At 35.3% G+C, this 19966-nt stretch overlaps 1 protein-coding gene across 5 annotated transcripts in view; it reads left to right on the top strand.

The window, feature by feature from the left end:
* RCOR3 (REST corepressor 3) overlaps positions 1-19966 on the top strand; it is a 47729-nt gene that overhangs the window by 15466 nt on the left and 12297 nt on the right. For all 5 annotated transcript variants that reach the window (XM_004424877.3, XM_004424876.3, XM_014783327.2 and 2 more), the window contains 3 exons: positions 747-825; positions 10031-10249; positions 13142-13219. In XM_004424877.3, coding sequence (XP_004424934.1) covers positions 747-825; positions 10031-10249; positions 13142-13219 — 376 coding nt within the window. The remainder of the gene's footprint in view (positions 1-746; positions 826-10030; positions 10250-13141; positions 13220-19966) is intronic.

Genomic DNA, 19966 nt, shown 5'->3' with positions numbered 1-19966 from the left:
TTGTAGTTACATTGTTAGGGACACTGTATTGGGTTGCTTACGTTTCCTAAGGCAGAAAAATTATCACAATACATTGTAAATACTTTTTATCCGTACATTCATGTTTCTGCTCTGACAGGAAGAGCTGAGTGATCACAAATCTTAATAGTAAGAATTCTTCAGCTCTTTAACTGTTAATCATGGCCAGCAAACATTGCAACTGAGTTATATTTGAGCTTTGTTTAACCATAATCACAAATGTTTCCTATTAGTATTGATATATTCAATACATATATTTACAATATATTGAGAAATATATTCTCTAGAAGATGCTCTTTCCACAATTACCTGAGTAACTGAAGTCCACATTATTGTAGCTGTATATTCCTGGTATTATAAAATCATTTTGCTTCCTGGTTTTTGTCTGACTTTATCCTCCAACTGGAGAACTGAAATAATAAGTATTATATCAAGTTAATATATCTGTTCTCTTTCCCAAATTATATTTCTTTCTAAATATTTTTCCTATTGAGTCTCTATTTTGTAGCTAGAAGTGTTTGCTAAGATGATTCTATATGCGCCAAAGGATAAATGTTTCTAAACACTACAGAAATCTAAATTATAAAAGCTCATCTTCCCAAGGACAACTCTTGTTCTGTTGGGGATATTTAGTAAAATTATTAGCAAGGTATATTATAGTTTGATAAGAGCACTGGAATAGAATAAAAAGAAGGGAATGAAGTGTACTAATCTTTGTTTCTTCTCAGTGATGATGAGGTGGAAGAAACACACCCAATGGATGGAAATGATAGTGATTATGATCCCAAAAAAGAAGCAAAGAAAGAGGTAATAATGATCATTAGAGTGCTTGTAATTGTTCTACAAATCCACTCAAAAAGAATGAATCGTACTTCATATTAAGAAAAATGTTTTTATTTAATGGTTTAGGAGGTAGTAAATTTCAATGTTAATTAGAGGTTTTAGAAAAACAGTGTTACCTAGAACTCTGATTAGCCAGTGGTTTAAGTAATTTTTGGGTTATCTCATCCACTCAGAAGTATAAAAGCCCTGCCATGATCCCTACCTAGTCCTTAATCCATAGACAAGAAAGGAAACCACCCTCAGATGATATAGTGTTAGGTGTAAAATTAAGCTTTCTGATTCGTTACCCAGTTTTTCTTGAAAACATTTTGTTTGTTCCATGTTATAGGAAATTAGAAATTAGTAGCAGGTATACTGACAGCAGTGAAAATTGAAAGCTGCCTCAAAGGAAGGGATGGAAGAATCTCTAACTAGAAAAGCACTCATATTCCTCAATATGATGGTAATAATGATGACTTAAAATCCTTAAGGAAAGGCCAAATTGATATACATGCTCATTTATTAATGCAAAGCATTAAATAATTGTAAAAAATAGTCCAGAAGTTGTAGGTAAAGGCTTATGAGGTATAGGCAGCTGTAGAGTAGTGAAAATAACATTGAGATTGGAGACAGAATGTGACCTCATCCAGTTTAATGACTCCCATTCCTCTTAAGGAACTCAATGCCATGGCCCTTTCTGGCCCTTGTCATCATCTTAAACTCTTTTTTTTTTTCTCTTTTTTTGCTGAGGAAGATTGGCCCCGGGCTAACATCCATGCCCATCTCCTCTACTTTATGTGTGGGTCGCCTGCCACAGCATAGCTTGATAAGTAGTGCATGGGTCGTGCCTGGGATCAGAACCTGTGAACCCTGGGCCGCCGAAGCGGAGTGCACGAACTTAACCACTATGCCACTGGGCCAGCCCCGATCATCTTAAACTCTTTTATCAATGAAATTTTAAAAATCCTACTTTCACCTAAACCTGGTATTTTGCTAATTTTCTTACTACTGCGCTAAATGTTCTCAGATTTCTCGATTCCTTCATGTTTTTTCAAGTCTGCCTTGTTTCCTTGAACCACAGACCCAATGATCAGATACTTAAATTGCTCCCTTCCCAGTATCTTTAACTCCCCATTTCCCTTATCTTTCTGCTATCCTTTCCTTAACCCTGTAAACCCACAATGCTGGATCAGTTGCTATTCTTGGTCTGAAAAGCACAGCAGGAGAAAATGGCACAGTCATGTAAACTGTTGCTACTTACAAAAAAGTTTCTGATCTCAGTGTAGTCCTTAGCACCTCTCAGTTTTTAACCTCTAAGCCTCAGTTTTTTCCATTGATAAAATGAAAATAATAGGATTGTTTCGAGAATCAAAGAGGTAATATGTCTAAAAGCAGTTATTACAGTACCTAGGATATAATAAATCTTGAATGAAAGTTGCTGTTGTTTTATTATCTGAGCAGCTATTCTGAACCATTCATTCCTTTCCACACATGGCCTACCACTGCTCCACTCCCCCAAAAACTTGGCCAGTAACTTCACCTATTTCACAGAGAAGATTTCAAGCAGGAACTCCCTGAAATTCCAGCCCTCCCCCTAACTTCTGTGCTACCATACTACCCTTTTCATCTGAGTGTATTTACGCTTAGAACACGATGTTAAAACTACTGTATTTAGCCCACTAAGCTGTGAACTCTTTGAAGTCAGGAACTGAGTTACATTGTGCATCTTGTATCCCCTTGCCCTTTACACAGTACTTGTCCACTTCCTTGCCAATACTTGATATGATCAAACTTGTAAAGTGTTACAAATCTCGTAATATGAAATGATGTTCAGTAATGTTTTCTGAATCATCAGTTTGTGCCTGAATGCCTCTCTCACAGTAAGAAAGGTCTGTTCTCCTGTCATGTATGATTTCACTGCTTGTTCGATTCTATCCACCCCTTCATATCGCCTCTAGGATTTTTTCCATCAGTTATCCGGTCTCTATGCCATATCAGCCTTTTCATTGCAGCCCCAAAGTATGCTCAGGTCTTCCATTTAAAAGCATGACTATCTCTCAACCAGTCTAGAAAAAACTATATACTCCTTAGCACTACTTCACTCTTGAGTTGCTTCAGTCAGTCTTCTGTCCCTTCACTTCACTGACACTGCTGACAGAGGTCAACAGTGACCTCCTAACTGCCACACCCAGTGATTGATTATTCATTGTATTCTACTTGCGCTTTCTATATCATTTCAAGTTACTGCCCCTCCCTTTTCCTGAAAATCTCTCTTTGACTTTTGTAACACCATTGTCTGATTCCTGTCTACCTTTTTAACCATTGTGTCTCAATTTTAGTGACTTTTCTCTTTCTCTATTACTCTATTCATTTTGGCATTACTGTTTTTAATTCTCTCTCAAATAACTGTAAATTTTGTCCTTTTTTTCTTTGTTCTTCTGCGTGACTGCCTTATTTCTATGTTCTCATCTCTTCTCTCAATTATTGAAATTTTCTGCCTTATCTCCATGCGTCCAGACTCTCCACACCACACCTTCCAGTCCATTCTTCACTTTGTTCTTGTTAAAACCAGATTTACTGCTTGCAACCCTTCGATGGCTTTGTCTATAGGATAAAACACAAACTCTCTGGTTAGGCATTCTCTTCCCCTCCCCACATACTTCAAATTACTAACAGTGTTTTAGATAAGACTTTTAGTTCCCTGGCTCTTGTTCTATGGTTATATTGGTCCCTTTTTTCTGGAATTCCCTTTCTTCCCAAATCTGCCTAGGAAATTCCTCATAACTCTACAAGATGTAGCTTCTGTGAAATCTCCTGTGCCTTATCTTGAATTGACTACCTCCTTATTTTTCTTTAAATCTATTGCAGTACTCATTGAGCTAAGTGGGACTTGTTTACTTACAGTCTTCCCTCCCCCACCTGCTTCTCTCTGGGTGGTAAGCTCTTTGATTACAGGAATTGTGTCTTACCTACAGGGCCTGGTACATAGCAAGCATTCAGTCAGATTTGTTATAATGAATGAGAATACACATTATAAACTCTTAATTACTGTACAGATAGGAGAGATTACAGATTTGAGTTTAGTTATCTAGAAAGTATATGTTTGTGGAATACTGTTTTGTCCAGCTATTCAAGATGTTACAAACGCGTTGGTCTTTTGTTTGCCTGTGATCTCATCCTGTTGGCAAATAACATGAGAGGAGTATAAATTAAAAAGTATTATAAGGATACTGCAAGGTGTGGTCCAGGGCTGGCACTGTATGTCAGCAGCTGCTTTCATTTCTCTGCTCTTTCACAAATGATAGGGACACTAAGCAGGGAATGATACCATATTATTGCCTTTAACACAGGTCCTTAGCTGCTTCTGCATGTTGTTGACACATTATGTAGGGTTTTTTTTAACTTTTAAAAATTGTGGACTACACATACCACAGAATATGTGCAGTTTAAATAATAATAATAAAACAAACACCAGTGTGTCCATCACTGAGCTTAAGAAACAGAAGTCCTGTGTGTATGTTTCCTTAATTGCACCCTCCTCCCTTCTCTCCATAGGGAACCTCTATCCTGAAAAGGGAACCTCTATCCTGAAAAGGGAACCCTACCCTGAAATTTATCAATTATTCACTTCTTTTTTTTTATAGTTTTATCACATATGTATGTCTCTCTGAGCAACTCTAATTTAGTTTTTTGCATTTCAAACTTTATTTAAATGGAATCATATTGTATGTATTCTTCAGCTACCTGCATTTTTTTGTTGTTGTCCAACATGTTTTTGTAATTCATTTTCACTGCTATATTATAGTGTTCTATTTTATGCATATGCCACAACTTATCCATTCTCTTATCAGTGGACATCATTTCCAATTTTTTATTATTATGAACAATACAGATAAGAACATATCCTGGATACACATGTATCAGTTCCTTTGGGACAGTGGTTCTAGCTAGGTTTAATATTGACCCCATAAGGGGCATTTAGAAATTGCAGAGGTATTTTTCGTTGTTACAGTGATTGTAGGGCATCACTGGCATATAGTAGGAAAGGGATGCCAGCTCTCCTGACATGTATAGCACAGACTGTTCCACCAAAATGCCAAGAATGACAACACTCTAGGATTGTTCGGAGTGGGATTACTCTTTATTTTAGGGTATAACCATGGTCAACTTCCTCGGTCATGGCGAACCATTTTCCCCAATTGATGTACTTCCATTGGGCTATGAGAATTCTCATTCACTTCCTTGCCAATACTTGATATGATCAGACTTAAAATGTTACTAATCTGGTAATATGAAGTGGTATCTTGTTGTCTTCTCAATTTCATTCATCAGGTTACTAATGAGTCTGAATATTTTTCCATCTGTTTATTGTCTCTTGTGTCTTTTTTTGAAAATGCTTATTTGAGTTTGTTTTTTACCTACTTTCTTGTTAGGTTGTTTTTGTCTTTTTCTTAAAGACAGAATGTATAAAAATTTTTTTCTTACTGAATATTTTATATATTCTGGATACTAATCCTTTGGTTAAATGTGTTTTAAAGATCTTTTAGCAATTTGTGGTTTATCTTTGTACTCTCTTTACATGCTTTTGATGAACAGCTATTTCATCAAAAGCATGTAAATATTCAAATTTTAATATTCTTTTGTATTTTCTTCTTTACGCTTTAAAGTTTTGTTTTTTACACTTAAGTCCTTGATCTACCAGTAATTAAGTTTTGTTCACGTTGTGAGGCAGAGATCCATTTTTATTTATTTGTTTTCTAATATGGAAGTAAGTTTCTCTCTTTCAACTGGTCTGCAGTGTCGGCTTTATCATGTATGAGTTTCTATATATGCATGGCTCTCTATTCTGCTCTTCTTGTCAGTTAAATATCCGTTGTCAGTCCCACAATGTCTTAAGTACTAGAGCTTTATAATGAGTCTTGATAACTGCTAGGTTAAGTCCCACTACTTGGTAGTAGTTCTTAAGAAGTAAGTACTTGGCTATTCTTGGACCCCTTGCTCTTCAAGCTTATCAGATTCCTAGGAAAGCCCTACTAGATGCTCCATTGAATCTGCATATAAACTGGGGAGAAATGAAACCTTTGTGTAATTTATTTGTAGATTAGTTTGGATTTCCTATGTAGAGATTTATATTATCTGAAAATAATAGTTTTCTTTCTTTTCAATCCTTATATACCTTTTATTTCTTCCCTTACTGAACCGGTTAGAATCACCAGTATAATGTTGAAGAGAAGTTATGATAGCAAATATTTTTATCTTATTCCTGATCTTAGAGAGAATGATTTTTATGTTTCCGCATCAAGTAGGATGTTATTGAAGGTTTTTGGCTTACTCACATGTCTGGTAGTTGATATGCTGGCTGTTGGCTAGCATTCTTTTCTAGCCTGGTAGTCCTTAAGTGATCTGGCTACTTAGCATGGGCTGGTTTCCTCCATAGTAATCATCTCCAAAGCACTAAGTGGAAGCTACCCAACCATTTCTGGCCTTGCCTTGGAAGTTACTCAGCATCACTTCTGCTGCATTTCTGTTGGTTATAAGTGAGTTATTAAAGTTGGTCCAGAATCAAGAGGAGGGGCTATAGACCCCCAGTTCTCAATGGCTGGAATGTTGAGGAAATTGATGACATGTTTTAAAACCTTCAAGCCTAGAATATGGAATTTTCATAAATGTTTTTCCACATGTGAGAAGCCTATATACTCTGATTGATTGCAAGGTTTTGTAGGTGTCAATTAATTGAAGCTTGTCAATTCTGTGATTGAAATCTATAATCTCTTACTGCTTGCCAGCATGATTTTTGTTGCTGTTTATCTGCTTATCTGATCAGTTATTGAGAAGTGATACTTTTTATATTTTGAAACTATTGTTATTAGTTGCATAGAAGTCTAGAATTATTTTATCTTGCTGCTGAATTGAACCTTTTATCAATATGTAATGACCCTTTCATCTCTTGTAATATCTTCTATAATTTTATTTGTTTATTTATTTTTTCCCCCAAAGCTCCAGTAGATAGTTGTATGTCATAGTTGCACATCCTTCTAGATGCTATATGTGGGACGCGGCCTCAGCATGGCCGGAGAAGCGGTACGTCGGTGCGCGCCCGGATCCGAACCCGGGCCGCCAGCAGCAGAGCGCACACACTTAACCGCTAAGCCACGGGGCCGGCCCATCTTGTAATATCTTCTGCCTGAAAGATTATTTTGTCTAATATAACTTTGCCACCTTTCTTTTGTTAAGTATTTGCCTGGTATGTCTTTATTATTTACTTTTAACATTTCTTTGTCCTCACATTTTAAGTCTGTGTTTTATAAGGAGCATATAGATGGGCTTTTATATGTTATCTGGAGAATTTAGCCCCTTTTTGTTGGTCATGATCACTGATCTATTTGTACTTTTGTTCTTTCATACTTTTGCTTTCCATTTGACTTGCTTTTTCTAGTTATCTTTTCCCTCCTTCATGCCTTTTTTTTTAGATTGAGAATCCATCTCTCATTCCATTTCTTTTTGCTCTCTACTAGTTTGGGGATGTTTCTATATTTCTGTTTTTATTGTGTACTCTGGAAATTTTATCCTGCATATTTAACTTAAAGTCTAACATTGACGTTTTTAATGGCTTTCTGACTAATACAAATCAGAAACCCTTAGAGTGCTTTGACTTCAACCACTACTCTCCTGATTTAATGCTATTTTTGTCCAGTTTTAGTTACATCTTGGTTTTTTAAATCTCTCAACCATATCGTCAATGTTTATTTAGATTTACCCACATGTTTAAACTTTCCTTTGCTCACCATTCTTTCTTGAATCTTAGACCTTTTTTTGAAAAGAATTTTCCTTTTTCCTGAAGTATGTTCTTTACAGGTTAATTCAGTGAAGTTTTTTGGTTATAAACACAGTCAGTCTTGGTATGTCCAAAACGTCTGTTTCTCCCTTGTTCTTGAAGCCTTAGTTTTGCTGGGGTTAGACTCCTAGGTTGACAGTTATTATTTGAAGATATTATTCTACTGCTTCTGATTTCTGTCATTGCTGTGGAGAAGTCTGCAGTCAGGCGAGTTTGCATCCTTTGGAGGTAATTTGTGTTTTCTCTGTCTGCTTCTATGATCTCTTCTTTGTCTTTAGTGTTCTATGGTTTCACTTTGATGTATCTGAGTGTAGATTTCTTTCTTTAAACTTGCTTTGGATTCATTGTACTTCCTGAATCCTGTCTTAAGTTCTGTAAAATTTTCATTTGTTGCCTCTTTGAATATTGCTTCTCCCTCATTCTCTTCTTTCCTTTCCTTTGAGAATCCTTTTGGAAATATAATGGACTTGCACATGTCTCTTAACCACTCATATTTTCCATCGTTTTGCCCTTCCATATTTCTGTACTGCCTTGTGGGCATTTTTCTCACGTGTACATTCTTAGTCACTAATTTCTTTTGAGCTCTATTAGTCTGCTAAGTAACCCATCCATTAAGTTTCTAATCTTGTTTATAAAATTTTTTTTATTTCTAGGTGTTCTATTTGGTTCTTTTGCATATCTGCTTGGTCCGTTTTGGTAGACTTTGATTCCTTATAAGAATATTCCATATTTTCAATTCTGTCTGTTATTTCTTTAGACACATATAACACACTTGTATTCTCTTTATCCGGTAGTTCTAATATCTGCAATATTTGCATATATAGTTCTGTTGTTTGCTTCTGCTGTCTCTCACTTATGGAGCTTGTTTAGCAGTTTGTGGTTGTGAGCTCATTTTCCTTGGAACATAACTTGTGGAAAATTTTTGAGACCTAGGTTTAAAGTACATTCTTCTAGAGACAGTTTGCATTTGCTTCTGCTAAGTGTCGGAAGGCCCTACCAACCTGAGACACTTTGAACTAAATTTTTTATTTTGGGATTTGCAGGCCAGACAGGTCCCAAACCTGCCTGAATGTAGGCCTATGGTTAGGGCCTATTCTCAGGGGAGACCTTCTTTGATTTCTTTCCTTTCCATTCAGCCAAGGGTGAGACAGGTATGACCCCCTTTAATCATCCTCTCCCTCTGCAGGGCGGGGGCGTTTTTTCTGCTTCGCACAGTGGTGGAGTCCCTTTCCAGAGTTCTGGCCTGATCTGCTGTACCCTGCACCTGCTGTCCATTGAAGCCTGGGCTTTAGGCAAATGCCAGCTCCTGCATACTCGCTTGTCCCTCTGGAGCCCTGCTTTCTCATCATTTCTGATCTCTGAGGAATTTCCTCACCTCTCTGCCAGCTCAGAAATGAATTTTAAAAGATTGAAAAAAAAATACTTGACCTAGCAATTTTAGGAGTGCTGTACTGGGAGGAGTTTCCCTGAACGTCAAATCTGCCATGTGTTGCTTTGAGGTGGGTTTTAAGCAATGAAAGTGGATTGTGTTTCATTATACAATTGTTTTATGACTTTTAGTCAGAGTTCCTTTTCTAAAGAACTGGATTATTAAATCTGTTCAATGAAATAGCCTTCAACCTAACAGACACAGTTTCTAATGGATTCCTGTCTCAGAAACACAAAATAATATTGTATTTTTATGTCATACTTTAAGAATATTGCAAGTAATAATGAAATCCGACTTAAGAGTTCTTGTTCATAGTTATTAGAATTTGCCTACCTCTTTAGAAACACAAAATCACATTTTATTCACGTGAGGATGAATAGACATGGAGTTTAGAAATGTAGTCAGGATTAAGATAATTCTGAGTCCTTTTTAATCTTAAGAGGCATAGTTCTCTTTCAGCAACTCTAAAGTGAGGCTGAAATGTTATCTCTTTTTTACTAGCTGTCTAATCTGCCACTTGTCATAATTCCTAATTTGCCCCTTTTTTACTTTATTAAAAAACTGCACTTAAGTTATGCTTTTTTTTTTTGCCCTTTATTGCTGAGGGAAGATATATCCCATCTTAAAGCAAGCAGGAATAGTTTAGAGTCCAACTTATTTTTTCATTTGTTCATAGTCTTCTGGGCATAGAAATCGTACATTTTATTGAGTGAATTAATCAAGGATAGATTGTGTTGTATACTCACTTCCCCTAATTGATGAGTGCTGTGTGTGTGCGTGTGTTTAGACTCATACGTGACATAATTGGTTAGGAAGATTTTTTAGGTGTACTTAGTGCAGCAGATACTTCTACTAGTCATATACTGTTCTCAATTTATACATGTGTAAAAACCAAATTACCTTTTATTCTGTCTTTATTTTTCTAGGGTAATACTGAACAACCAGTCCAAACGAGCAAGATTGGACTTGGAAGGAGAGAGTATCAGAGTTTACAACACCGCCATCATTCTCAGCGTTCTAAGTGCCGTCCACCTAAGGGCATGTATTTAACCCAAGAAGATGTGGTAGCTGTTTCCTGTAGTCCCAATGCAGCCAACACCATCCTGAGGCAACTGGATATGGAGTTGATCTCTTTAAAACGTCAGGTATTTTATAAAAATCGTATTTTTAATGATTCTGTTCATTTTGCTTATCTGATTTTCCCTCAGTAAACTCAGTTTTTTGCAGATTTTCTCAGCCACTCATTTACATAAGCTTCATTCTTTAAAATTTACCTTGTTTCCAGATTTTAAGATGCCTCTATCTGTTCTAGAATTGAATCTCAACATTGCTACCTGTGAGCTCTGTGATCTTGGGAAATAATAGAATCTCTCTAAGGTTCAATTTTGCATCTATGAAATTGGGTATAATAATCATACTTCTCTTAAGAGCAGGTTGTTGGGAATTACTTGAGATGATCCGTGTAGATTGTTTAGCAGTGTTTGGCACATTTTGAATGCTCGATACATAATGGCTGCTCTCTTCATCATCATCACCATCACTAGTGTAGCAGTAGTATTGTAAAAGTCTCATCACTGTAATCAGGTAGTCGTTACGAGTCAGGAGCTAGAGTCAGTGAACCTAAGTTCTAACCTGACTCCAGCATCTGCTTCCTGTGTAACCTTAGGGGAGCTGGTGAACTTCTCTCAATTTCATTTCCTCATCTTGAAATGCAGGTAATAATATGATGGTTGGGAGGAATTAAACAAAATAATATATGATAAGTGCTTAAAACAGTGCCTAGCACATAGTAAGTACTCAATTAATGATTGTTGTCAGGTCTCGGACCTTTCTCTGTCTTCTTTACTTTGGGTTTACAAATTTACTACTTTTATATCCCAGACATCTCATATACAGTGTCCAAACTGAATTCTTCCATACCCACCCTGGTTACCTGTTCCTCTTTTTGCATTCTCTATCTCAGTGAATAGCACCACATACATTCAGTTACTCAGCCAGTGACCAAAGAGTCATCCTTGATTCCTCCTCCCTAATTCTGCACAATCAAGTGTTTACAAAGATGTCTTAATTTTGTTTCAAGTTACTTCTTTAACCCTTCTCTGTACCACCACTACCACTCCTTTATTCCTACTGTTTTAATTGAAGTCCTCAGTGTTTCTCACCTGGATTGTTAAATTAGTTTCCATCTTCTTCACTCTATTCTATTCTCCAAATTACTACTGGAATTATTTTTCTAAACGGCAAATATGGTTACGTTGCTCCTTTGCTTAAAAGTCTTTTAGGTTTCCTTCATCTTTAGGCAAAAGTGAAATTTTTTGGTTTGTCCCCAGCCTAACTGCTTGCCCATGCTTTAGGGCTTTCCTGTCTTCCTAAATGCTATTCTGCCTGGAAGGCATTTCCTCCCCCCAACCTTGTCTACCTGCTTAATTCTTGTTAATCCTTTAAAATTCAATTTAGATGTCATCTCCTCTGGAAAACTTTACCTACTCTTCCCCACCACCCACACTCACTAGCTCATAATACAAACACACGTACTCTCTTGTTCTCTCTCTTTCTCTCTCCAAGTCTGGGTTAGGTGTTTCAGCATTTATCACGCTTTTATATTTATCTATCTCCCCACTAAATCTATGAAATCCTTGAAGACTGAGACATTATATTTTATCTCTGTATGTCTATCTCACGTAGCTGACCAACTCACCACATTTGAACCAACCTAGATTTATGCATTTCAGCTGTGTTTTTAAGATCTCTAATGAAGAAAATTTTGCAAATCACTTCATGAATATTTGATTTGTCCATACTGAAGAAAAAAAAGAAAAAAGTAAACAAGTGAACAAACAAAAAATCTTAACCCTTAATATTGCTAGTGAAATAGTAGTTAAAAACTGGGCATAGTTCAAATTCAGGTTCTACCTCCTATATCTGTAGCCTTAGGAAAGTTTCTTAATTTCTCTGTGCCTTACCTTTCTCATCTGTAAAATGGTTACAATGGAGATAAGAGTAGTCAGTTCTGCTATAACACTTGTTTTGAAAACATGAATTTGTTCCAGCACAACTGATATAGTAGGGAACAATTTGAGCATAATGTGAATTTTGTATTTGTTTATATGTGATTTTTGTCAGTGAAACTGCACCCAGCTGAGTACATACCCACACACTTCAAATGTATACCAGCTACCTCAGTTCACTGCGTGCCATACACATACACATCTGGTGTTAAAACTTTTCGTCTGATTTCAAATAACCGTCCTTCTACCACTTCACAATAATTCATAAGCTGCAACTCTTTTGACACCCACTTCCTTCCATAAGCAACTTTCAGATCTTTTTCAAGGTAAATTACCATCTTTATTGTAGCATTTGTAAATTTCTCTACCATTTAGAATGTATAAAACTGTGCAATAATTTTTATTGAGTTCCTATCTTTTTCTTATGTGTCCTTGATAAAGTTTTTGAGTATTATGTCCCGAGCTCCTTTCCCCATAAGCCCTGTGGCTTTTATTGTGTGATTTTGCATAGTACAGTGACTTTTGAGAATGCATATGTCAGGTTATAGCAGAACTGATTGTTCTTACTTCACAGAGTAGTTGTGAGAAGTAAGTGATGCATTACATAGGAAGCACCGATGCTTATCATAATAAACACCTAATAAATATTATCCACCCTCGTCATTATTATTCTTATTAGAATAATTGTTATTTGATCAAAACATTATGGTAATGAGAAATATTAATGGAATTTAATTCCTATATATATACCAGTTGTCTTCAGTTATGAGAGACATTGTTAAAAGATACTCAAATACTATGATTTATGAACTGTATCTATTAGTCTATTAGATATATAAATTTTAGTGGATGTGTATATTAGTTGAATGACTGGTATATCACACCCTAAGTGTGATGAAGTGTGATAAGTGTCTATCTTCCTGAAATAAAATTTATAGGATTTAGGTATATATTCTTTTCATTTATGAGTACTAAAAAAATACACCTAAGTATGTGATCTGATTCATATTTTGGGTTATTTTATTGAAGGTTCAGAATGCTAAGCAAGTAAACAGTGCACTTAAACAGAAAATGGAAGGTGGGATTGAAGAATTCAAACCTCCTGAGGTATGTTATTAAAGAATACATGTGACTGAGTATGGGGAAGCCTTGTTCTTTGAGTTTTACCCAATATTCGACGACTATTTTGGTCACATGTATTATTAATACTTTGAAAATTTGATACTGTGGATGATTTGTTAAGTCTATTTTGTCATTTAGATAGTTAGTCTTTTGAGACTTGGCTAATGATTTAAATTAAATCATTTCTTTTCTCCCTTAGCAATTCATATCAAGCCAAGTAATTAGGGAAAATAGCTATACAGGTAGTCCCAGTGTATTTGAAAGTAGAAGGTCATTGATGAGCAAGCCAGTACATTTCTGGGTCTACAGGAGTGTTCACTCAAAGCCATTTCCTACCTGTGTGAATTGGTAACACAGTAAGAAAAAGATCACAAGAAAAGGAGCTCTTTTTAATTTAAGATATTTGTCTTTTGGCTCAGATTTCCTATTAGGATTTTAGTATGTGGACTTAAATTCTTCTACTTAATCCTTGAAAATATGAATTCTAAAAAACAAGATATAGATTAACTATTTTCTGAAGTTTTACTTGTATTTCAGCTGAAACCTAGTATGTTTTTTGATATTTGTGATAATTATAGGAGTACTTAAATGTCCATAAAGTCCAATCAAGTCTTTTTATAGAAGCTTCTATTATAGAGTCTTTTCTCTTTTCTCTCTCTCTCTTTTCTTTTAAGACTCCTGTGTTATGCTTCATACCCTGTACTTGTGTCTCTATGTATGTAACAATCAAATAATCTTATTCGGTCCTAATGGGATGTTTCCCCCCTACCAAACCACAAGTTGACTGAAATATCTGCAAATGAAGTCTGTGTGAAGGGCTGGGGGGAAGCAGAAGAGTCGTGCTTCAGAACCAATGTACCACGTGCCATGTTACTCAGAATCTTTCAAACAGGAGGAATTATTATGAAGAAAGTTGTTTTTGTTTGTTTGTTTTGATCTGTTTCAAGAAGGTTAGGTAATGGAAAAGAATGAAATATATGTAGACTAATATCTCATTCCAAACCCACAGGTAAACTAACATTCTAGTGACATTTATTTATTTAGAGACAGTAGAATTCAGAGAATACTACTTTACTTTATGTTATATTATTGCAACAAAAAATTATTTTAAATTTTATATTGAAATTAATTTAATTTCATATTTAATTATGCATTAAAATGCATAAAAGCAAAAAACTTAAAATGTCTATAATTTAAAAATTAAATTAAAAAATACAGCAGATATTGAAAACATGGAAATACCATGAAGAACTTTATTCCAATAAGTTTGAAAATTTAAATAAAACTTAGAAATTCCTAGAAAAATGTCATACCAAAATTGTCTTAAAAAGAAAGAAAACCTGAATAATTTATAATCATTAAATAAAATGAAGGAAGAATTAACATTTTTCTCCTAAGAAAGCACCAGGCCCAGACAATTTTACAGAAAAAGTCTACCAAATTTTCAAGGAAATGATCATTCTAATCTCAAATTTTCCAGAAAATTGCAGGATGGTCTCACTCTTACTCACTAACATTATATAAAGTAAGACGTGGAAATGAAATAGCATTTATAACCTTCCTCTGTGCTACCTCACTTGATGCTCACATAAATTCAAAGAAGCGTCTAGTAAGGAGTGGAACTCTGACTGTATTTCAGATTTTTAGAGTACAATTGGAATCCTAGATTAATATCATCCTGCCTCTTACTTTTGGAAGTTTCGTATAATGGCAAAATTGTATTAGATTCTCACATTTAAATGCAGTTATTGGGTTAGAAGTTATCAAACATTTGTTACATCCTTTGGCTTATTGTAAAGATAATGATCAAAATGAAACAACCAAAATCTTAACACTCTACAATCCATACATTGAAGTTTGAATATTACTTTGAGGTTGATTTATTGAACTCATATGACTTGAAAAATATAGATATGTTTTATCATCTAGCAAATGCCCAGGATATATTTATATTTATCATATTATTCCTGTTGCTTTGCAGGGGACAGCAACCTGAATAGATGTATTTCAAAATACTAGATTAACAGTCATAGTAAAGACTTTGAAAAATCATGTAATCTATCTGCTTACCTTTCGGTTAGGTAGTATCTAACCTAAAGAATTTCTACCTAATACCTAATAAAAGAATTTCAGTAACGTTTGGAACAATAGGCTACTAAATGATGTAACTCAACTGGAAGTAAGCAGTTACTAAAATGCTTTACTTATTCATTTGGCTGTATTTTCATTTAGGGAAAAATTTGGTAAAGAAAGTCCATACACTTCCATAAGTATTTGTTGATTACCTGTTTCATGTAAGACACTGTGGGAGGTGCGTGTGGGGAAGAGGGGACACAAAAATGAAGAAGAGATGGATTTTTCCACCTGCTTTTAAAAAAAGAACTTACAGTCTAGATGTTATAAGACTAACTGATTGAAGTTACGTGATAGATTTATAAGTAAAGTGCTACAGGAAAACAAGTGGTCATTATTCATTCTGGCTAGGATGATCTGGGAAGACTTCCTATAGGGGGATGTTTCAGCTGAGGTTTGAAGGATGAGTAGGATTTTTGCACATACAAAAAGGGCAGGTGGAGAGAATAATATGAACAATGTTTGGTGTTGAACAGTACATTCAAAATGTAAATCCAGTGGGGAAAAATAAAAGCACTTTTAAAAACCCCAACAGGTATTCCCTGAGCACTTATTATGTGCTCATTATTGTGCTAGTTACTATTGAGAATTCAGTGGAAGTGTAAAACATTCTTTTCTCGAGAAGCATATTGTCTACTTAGGAAGGCAAACTTGGAGGCACAGGACGAATGAACACGGTGTATAAAAGATGTTAACAAGGTTGAGTTGAACAGGGACTTCTTTGTGCCAGAGATCAGTGGGCAAGGGCCAGAGTATAAAAGTCTTCATGAAAACTAGGAAGAGAATTTTGCCTTTTAAATTAAGTCAGATGGAAAGACCCTATAGTTTCTTCAATATAGGAAGGATGTAATTAAAATTTTTAATTTTAGGGAAATTATCCTGCAGTATTAAACAGGATAAATTAGAAACTTTACAGCTGCTAAAATACTAAGCATGTGAGTAATAAGGTAAATGATAAAGCAGTATCGGATAGGGTTGGGTATTAGTTGTAGGAATGGACAGCAAGTGATAAATCCAAAGAACATTGCAAAGTAGAAATTAATGTATCTTTTTGAAAGTATGTGAGAGTGTTGGGAGGAGTAGTGGCATGTTTGGTTATGCTTTGATTTGTTTTGGGTAGAGGTTGGTAGGTGGGGACAAGGAGATTAATGAATCTAGGAAGGAGGAAACTGAAAAGGGAGTGCTTTTTGAAGGTAGAAATTTCCCGATCTATGGATGTTTTCATGAATACATGGGTGACATCCTTTCATTATGGATGTTGGATGGAATTTTCAGCATTGGGTAGAAGGTTTAACTTGGTAACCTTTTCTGACTCTTCCAACTCAGAGACAGTATGAATCTACTACTGACAAAAATGGGAAAAATGTGAAGACAAATTAATTTAGCAGGGAAAAGATGCAGTAAAGATGCTGAATTCACTAAGGATGTCATAGATTGTTCTAGAAGGCTCTTTGGGGCCTTTTATATTATTATTGCCATTACATATTGGATTGTTTTATATTAATATTTTATTATTTTTAAAACAGTATTTCAGACTGGGGTTTGCTGTAAAAGAATGTTCTCAGTGGTACTACCTAGCTAACCACAACTACCATACAATTTTAGATTCCTATATATATTTTAGTTGTCCTTTCTGTAAGGTAAACAAATCTCTGCTGAAGTTTCTTGGGTTTAAAAGAGAATATAAAAATCAGTAACTTATGTATTTAGAAAATTTTGACCCTGTTTCTCCTTTAGTCTTCCCCTCTTCCACTGCTTCCGTTTTGTCACACATAAACTATTTAATTCCGTAGTTTTAACACCCACCCACCCCCGCATTTTTCTTCTGAAGCTTCTGCTTAAAGGTGAACATTGGTGCTAATGACCAAACTCCACAGCTCTAACTCCTCATTTCCTTTGCCTGTTTCTGAGCCCTTGACATAGATGATGACCTCTCTTTCTTCCTTTAACTTTTGAGAGGTTATGTTCTCTTTTATAACTATTATGTCCCTTCTCAGTTGTAATTTTCCTTTCTATACATAAATATAGGCATTCTCCAAGTTTTTATGCTCAGAATTCATTTGTCTCGCTTCTTTTTGGAAATATCATACAATCTCATCACTTCACTATATTAAAGTCACATCATATGTACATTTAAATGACACAAATGCAACCATGGATATTCAGTGAAATAAAAAAGAATATGTTTAGTAATAGCAAGTGCAGTAGTGCTGGCAGTTCTGCCTGAAGTCCGTTTATCGACTCTGTGCCCCAGAGTGAGCAGGGAGCTGGGAACTGTGAATCTACTATTCATTTAGTCAGTTTTAGCTTCCACGTGCCTCCTGTGTAAGCATCTTCTTGAACTGAGTGAGATTCTAGTATTTAAATATTTTAAATATATTTTTCATTTAGTACTGCCCTAAATTTGAGCCAGAGGCTTCATCTGGGATTTAACTGAAAAACTAGTGATCTGTTCCAATGCTAGAGGAATACCTGGCTATGTGGATTTATTGAGAGATTGTGTGCCTATCTCCATGCCTGCCTTCATAAGAACATTGCAAGAATAATTTTGGAAAACAAAAACAAACTTTTTTTTTTAATTCGTAGGCTGATTTTAGAACCTCACATCTGAGCAAGCTGTGACTCCATTGTTTTCCCTCATAAACATTTTCCAGATCCTTAAAAATGTGTTTGTATAGATGAATCTAGTTTAGCCTCAGGTGGAACCTGAGTTCCACCCAAATGTCCTGCCTAATACTGCATTTTCAATGTAGCCCAAGTTAAATTCATGATCTTAGCCGTCCCTTCCCACATCTCCCAAATCAGCATTTCTAAAACTTCTTAGGACCTTAACAGCATCACTTTTCTCCCAGCTTTCTAGGTTTAAAGCCTTATTCTGTCTATAAGCCTTCCTCTCTCTCCCTGCTTTCTCTCCCAAAAAACTATTGCTCATTAAATTTAATGTGAACTCATCAACCTTGATATTTACTGCCCTGCCCTTCCAAAAGTGGCCCTTACCGTATTTTAGTTAAGTATCACCAACTTTCCAGGCTTATTTATCATTTCTTCCTGACACAAATCCTGTTGTTCCCTGTACGTGGTATGCCTTTTCCTCACCTTTACCTTTTAGAAATTTTTCCGGTTCTTAAACCCATCTCAATCTCCAGCCCTTCCAACTTTCCTTTTTCTCTATTCTAATCATTGTGACTTTTTCCTCTCATCTTTGAATCCCCAGTATATTCTATACTTCTTTATTTTAATAATAGTTATTTGTGTTCATCCCATCTCCTGATTTGCTTATAAGATGAAAAATAGATTTTCATAGTACACATTATTTCTCTTTTATTTTTTGTTCCCTTGTCATTAATGATACCTTTTTCTCCAGTTTCTGCCTTTCAGGTTTAACATTGATTGATTAACTTCAACTTCTGTTTGCTCAGGCCCTGTGCTAGATGTTTTTTACATATATTCTAAATATATCCTTATATATATATTACATATTCTAAATTTAATCCTCAGAACAACTTGCAATGTAGTGCTACAGGAGATCCTCAGTATCCAAATGCTCATTAATCTAAGGGATGCATGGAGAAGCAAAAGGTGTTAAACAAGAAAATATTCACTACTGAACTGAGCACTTAAAACATTAGGCTCTACTCCCCAACTCCCCCTAATTAACTCTAGCTGTCAATCTATCCCATCATCACATCAACATCCTTTTGTATTACCCTCTTGCTAATACAATGTAAATATAGCACAAACCAAAATGAAATTGTAAACCTTGCAAAAGATGCAAAACTTCATGAAGTCGATGAAAGTACAGGAGAATGGCTTTAGTCGTTTGCAGAACTGTTGACAAATGAGTAGCTAGCAGAATTAACAACTGAAGAAAAAAGGATGATGACTCACAGACAGGCACTTCAAAAAAGAATAATTTGAGTAACAAAGAATTGAGAGAGGCCCTTGAGAAAATTGTTGAAGTCTTTAAAACAAAAATAACCTGTTCTATGCTCAGGTTGTAAATTTCAAAGCTGGAGAATGTTATACCATTGTATAGTCAGAAAAGAGATAGCAAAAAATAAAGTATATAAGCAAAATCATTATTTTTTAAATCAAGTAATTTTCACAAGTTTTAGTTTCATATTTCAGTTAAGTTGCAGTCAACCCTTTATTTTTTAATGATTTACTCTGAAATATTTGGACCTGTTTTAAATAGGTTCCAGTACCAATTATCCTTGGATACCAAGGACCTCTTCTATCTACCGTTGACAGCCAGGGTAGTATCAGATTGCCTGGGTATTAACTCAAATATTAGTTCTACTCCATTCTTGTTAACTCCTCTTTTTGGAGAATATGTGTTTAAAATTTCTACTTTTTCCTCTGTCATCACCTTTTTCTTTTCATTTTTTTAGTCTTGGTTCACCCTTTTCTTGTTACTGCTTCTGTAGTCCTGTTCCCCCTCTTTCTCTTTACCTTTTTGCTGTTATTCCTTTGCCTCATCACTGGCATCCTAACCTTGAGGCTTATCCACTGTCTTTGCTTGGCCTGCCTTGCTGTCCATTTTTAATCTCATTATCTGGAATTCAGTGCTGTCTGTTTTAGGTTTTTCCCTCCTTTACT

This window comes from Ceratotherium simum, chromosome 2 (genome assembly GCF_057802395.1).
Source record: "Ceratotherium simum simum isolate JZ-2026a chromosome 2, ASM5780239v1, whole genome shotgun sequence".
In the NCBI taxonomy this organism is placed as follows: Eukaryota; Metazoa; Chordata; class Mammalia; order Perissodactyla; family Rhinocerotidae; genus Ceratotherium; species Ceratotherium simum.
This window is presented reverse-complemented; position numbering and strand designations above follow the sequence as displayed.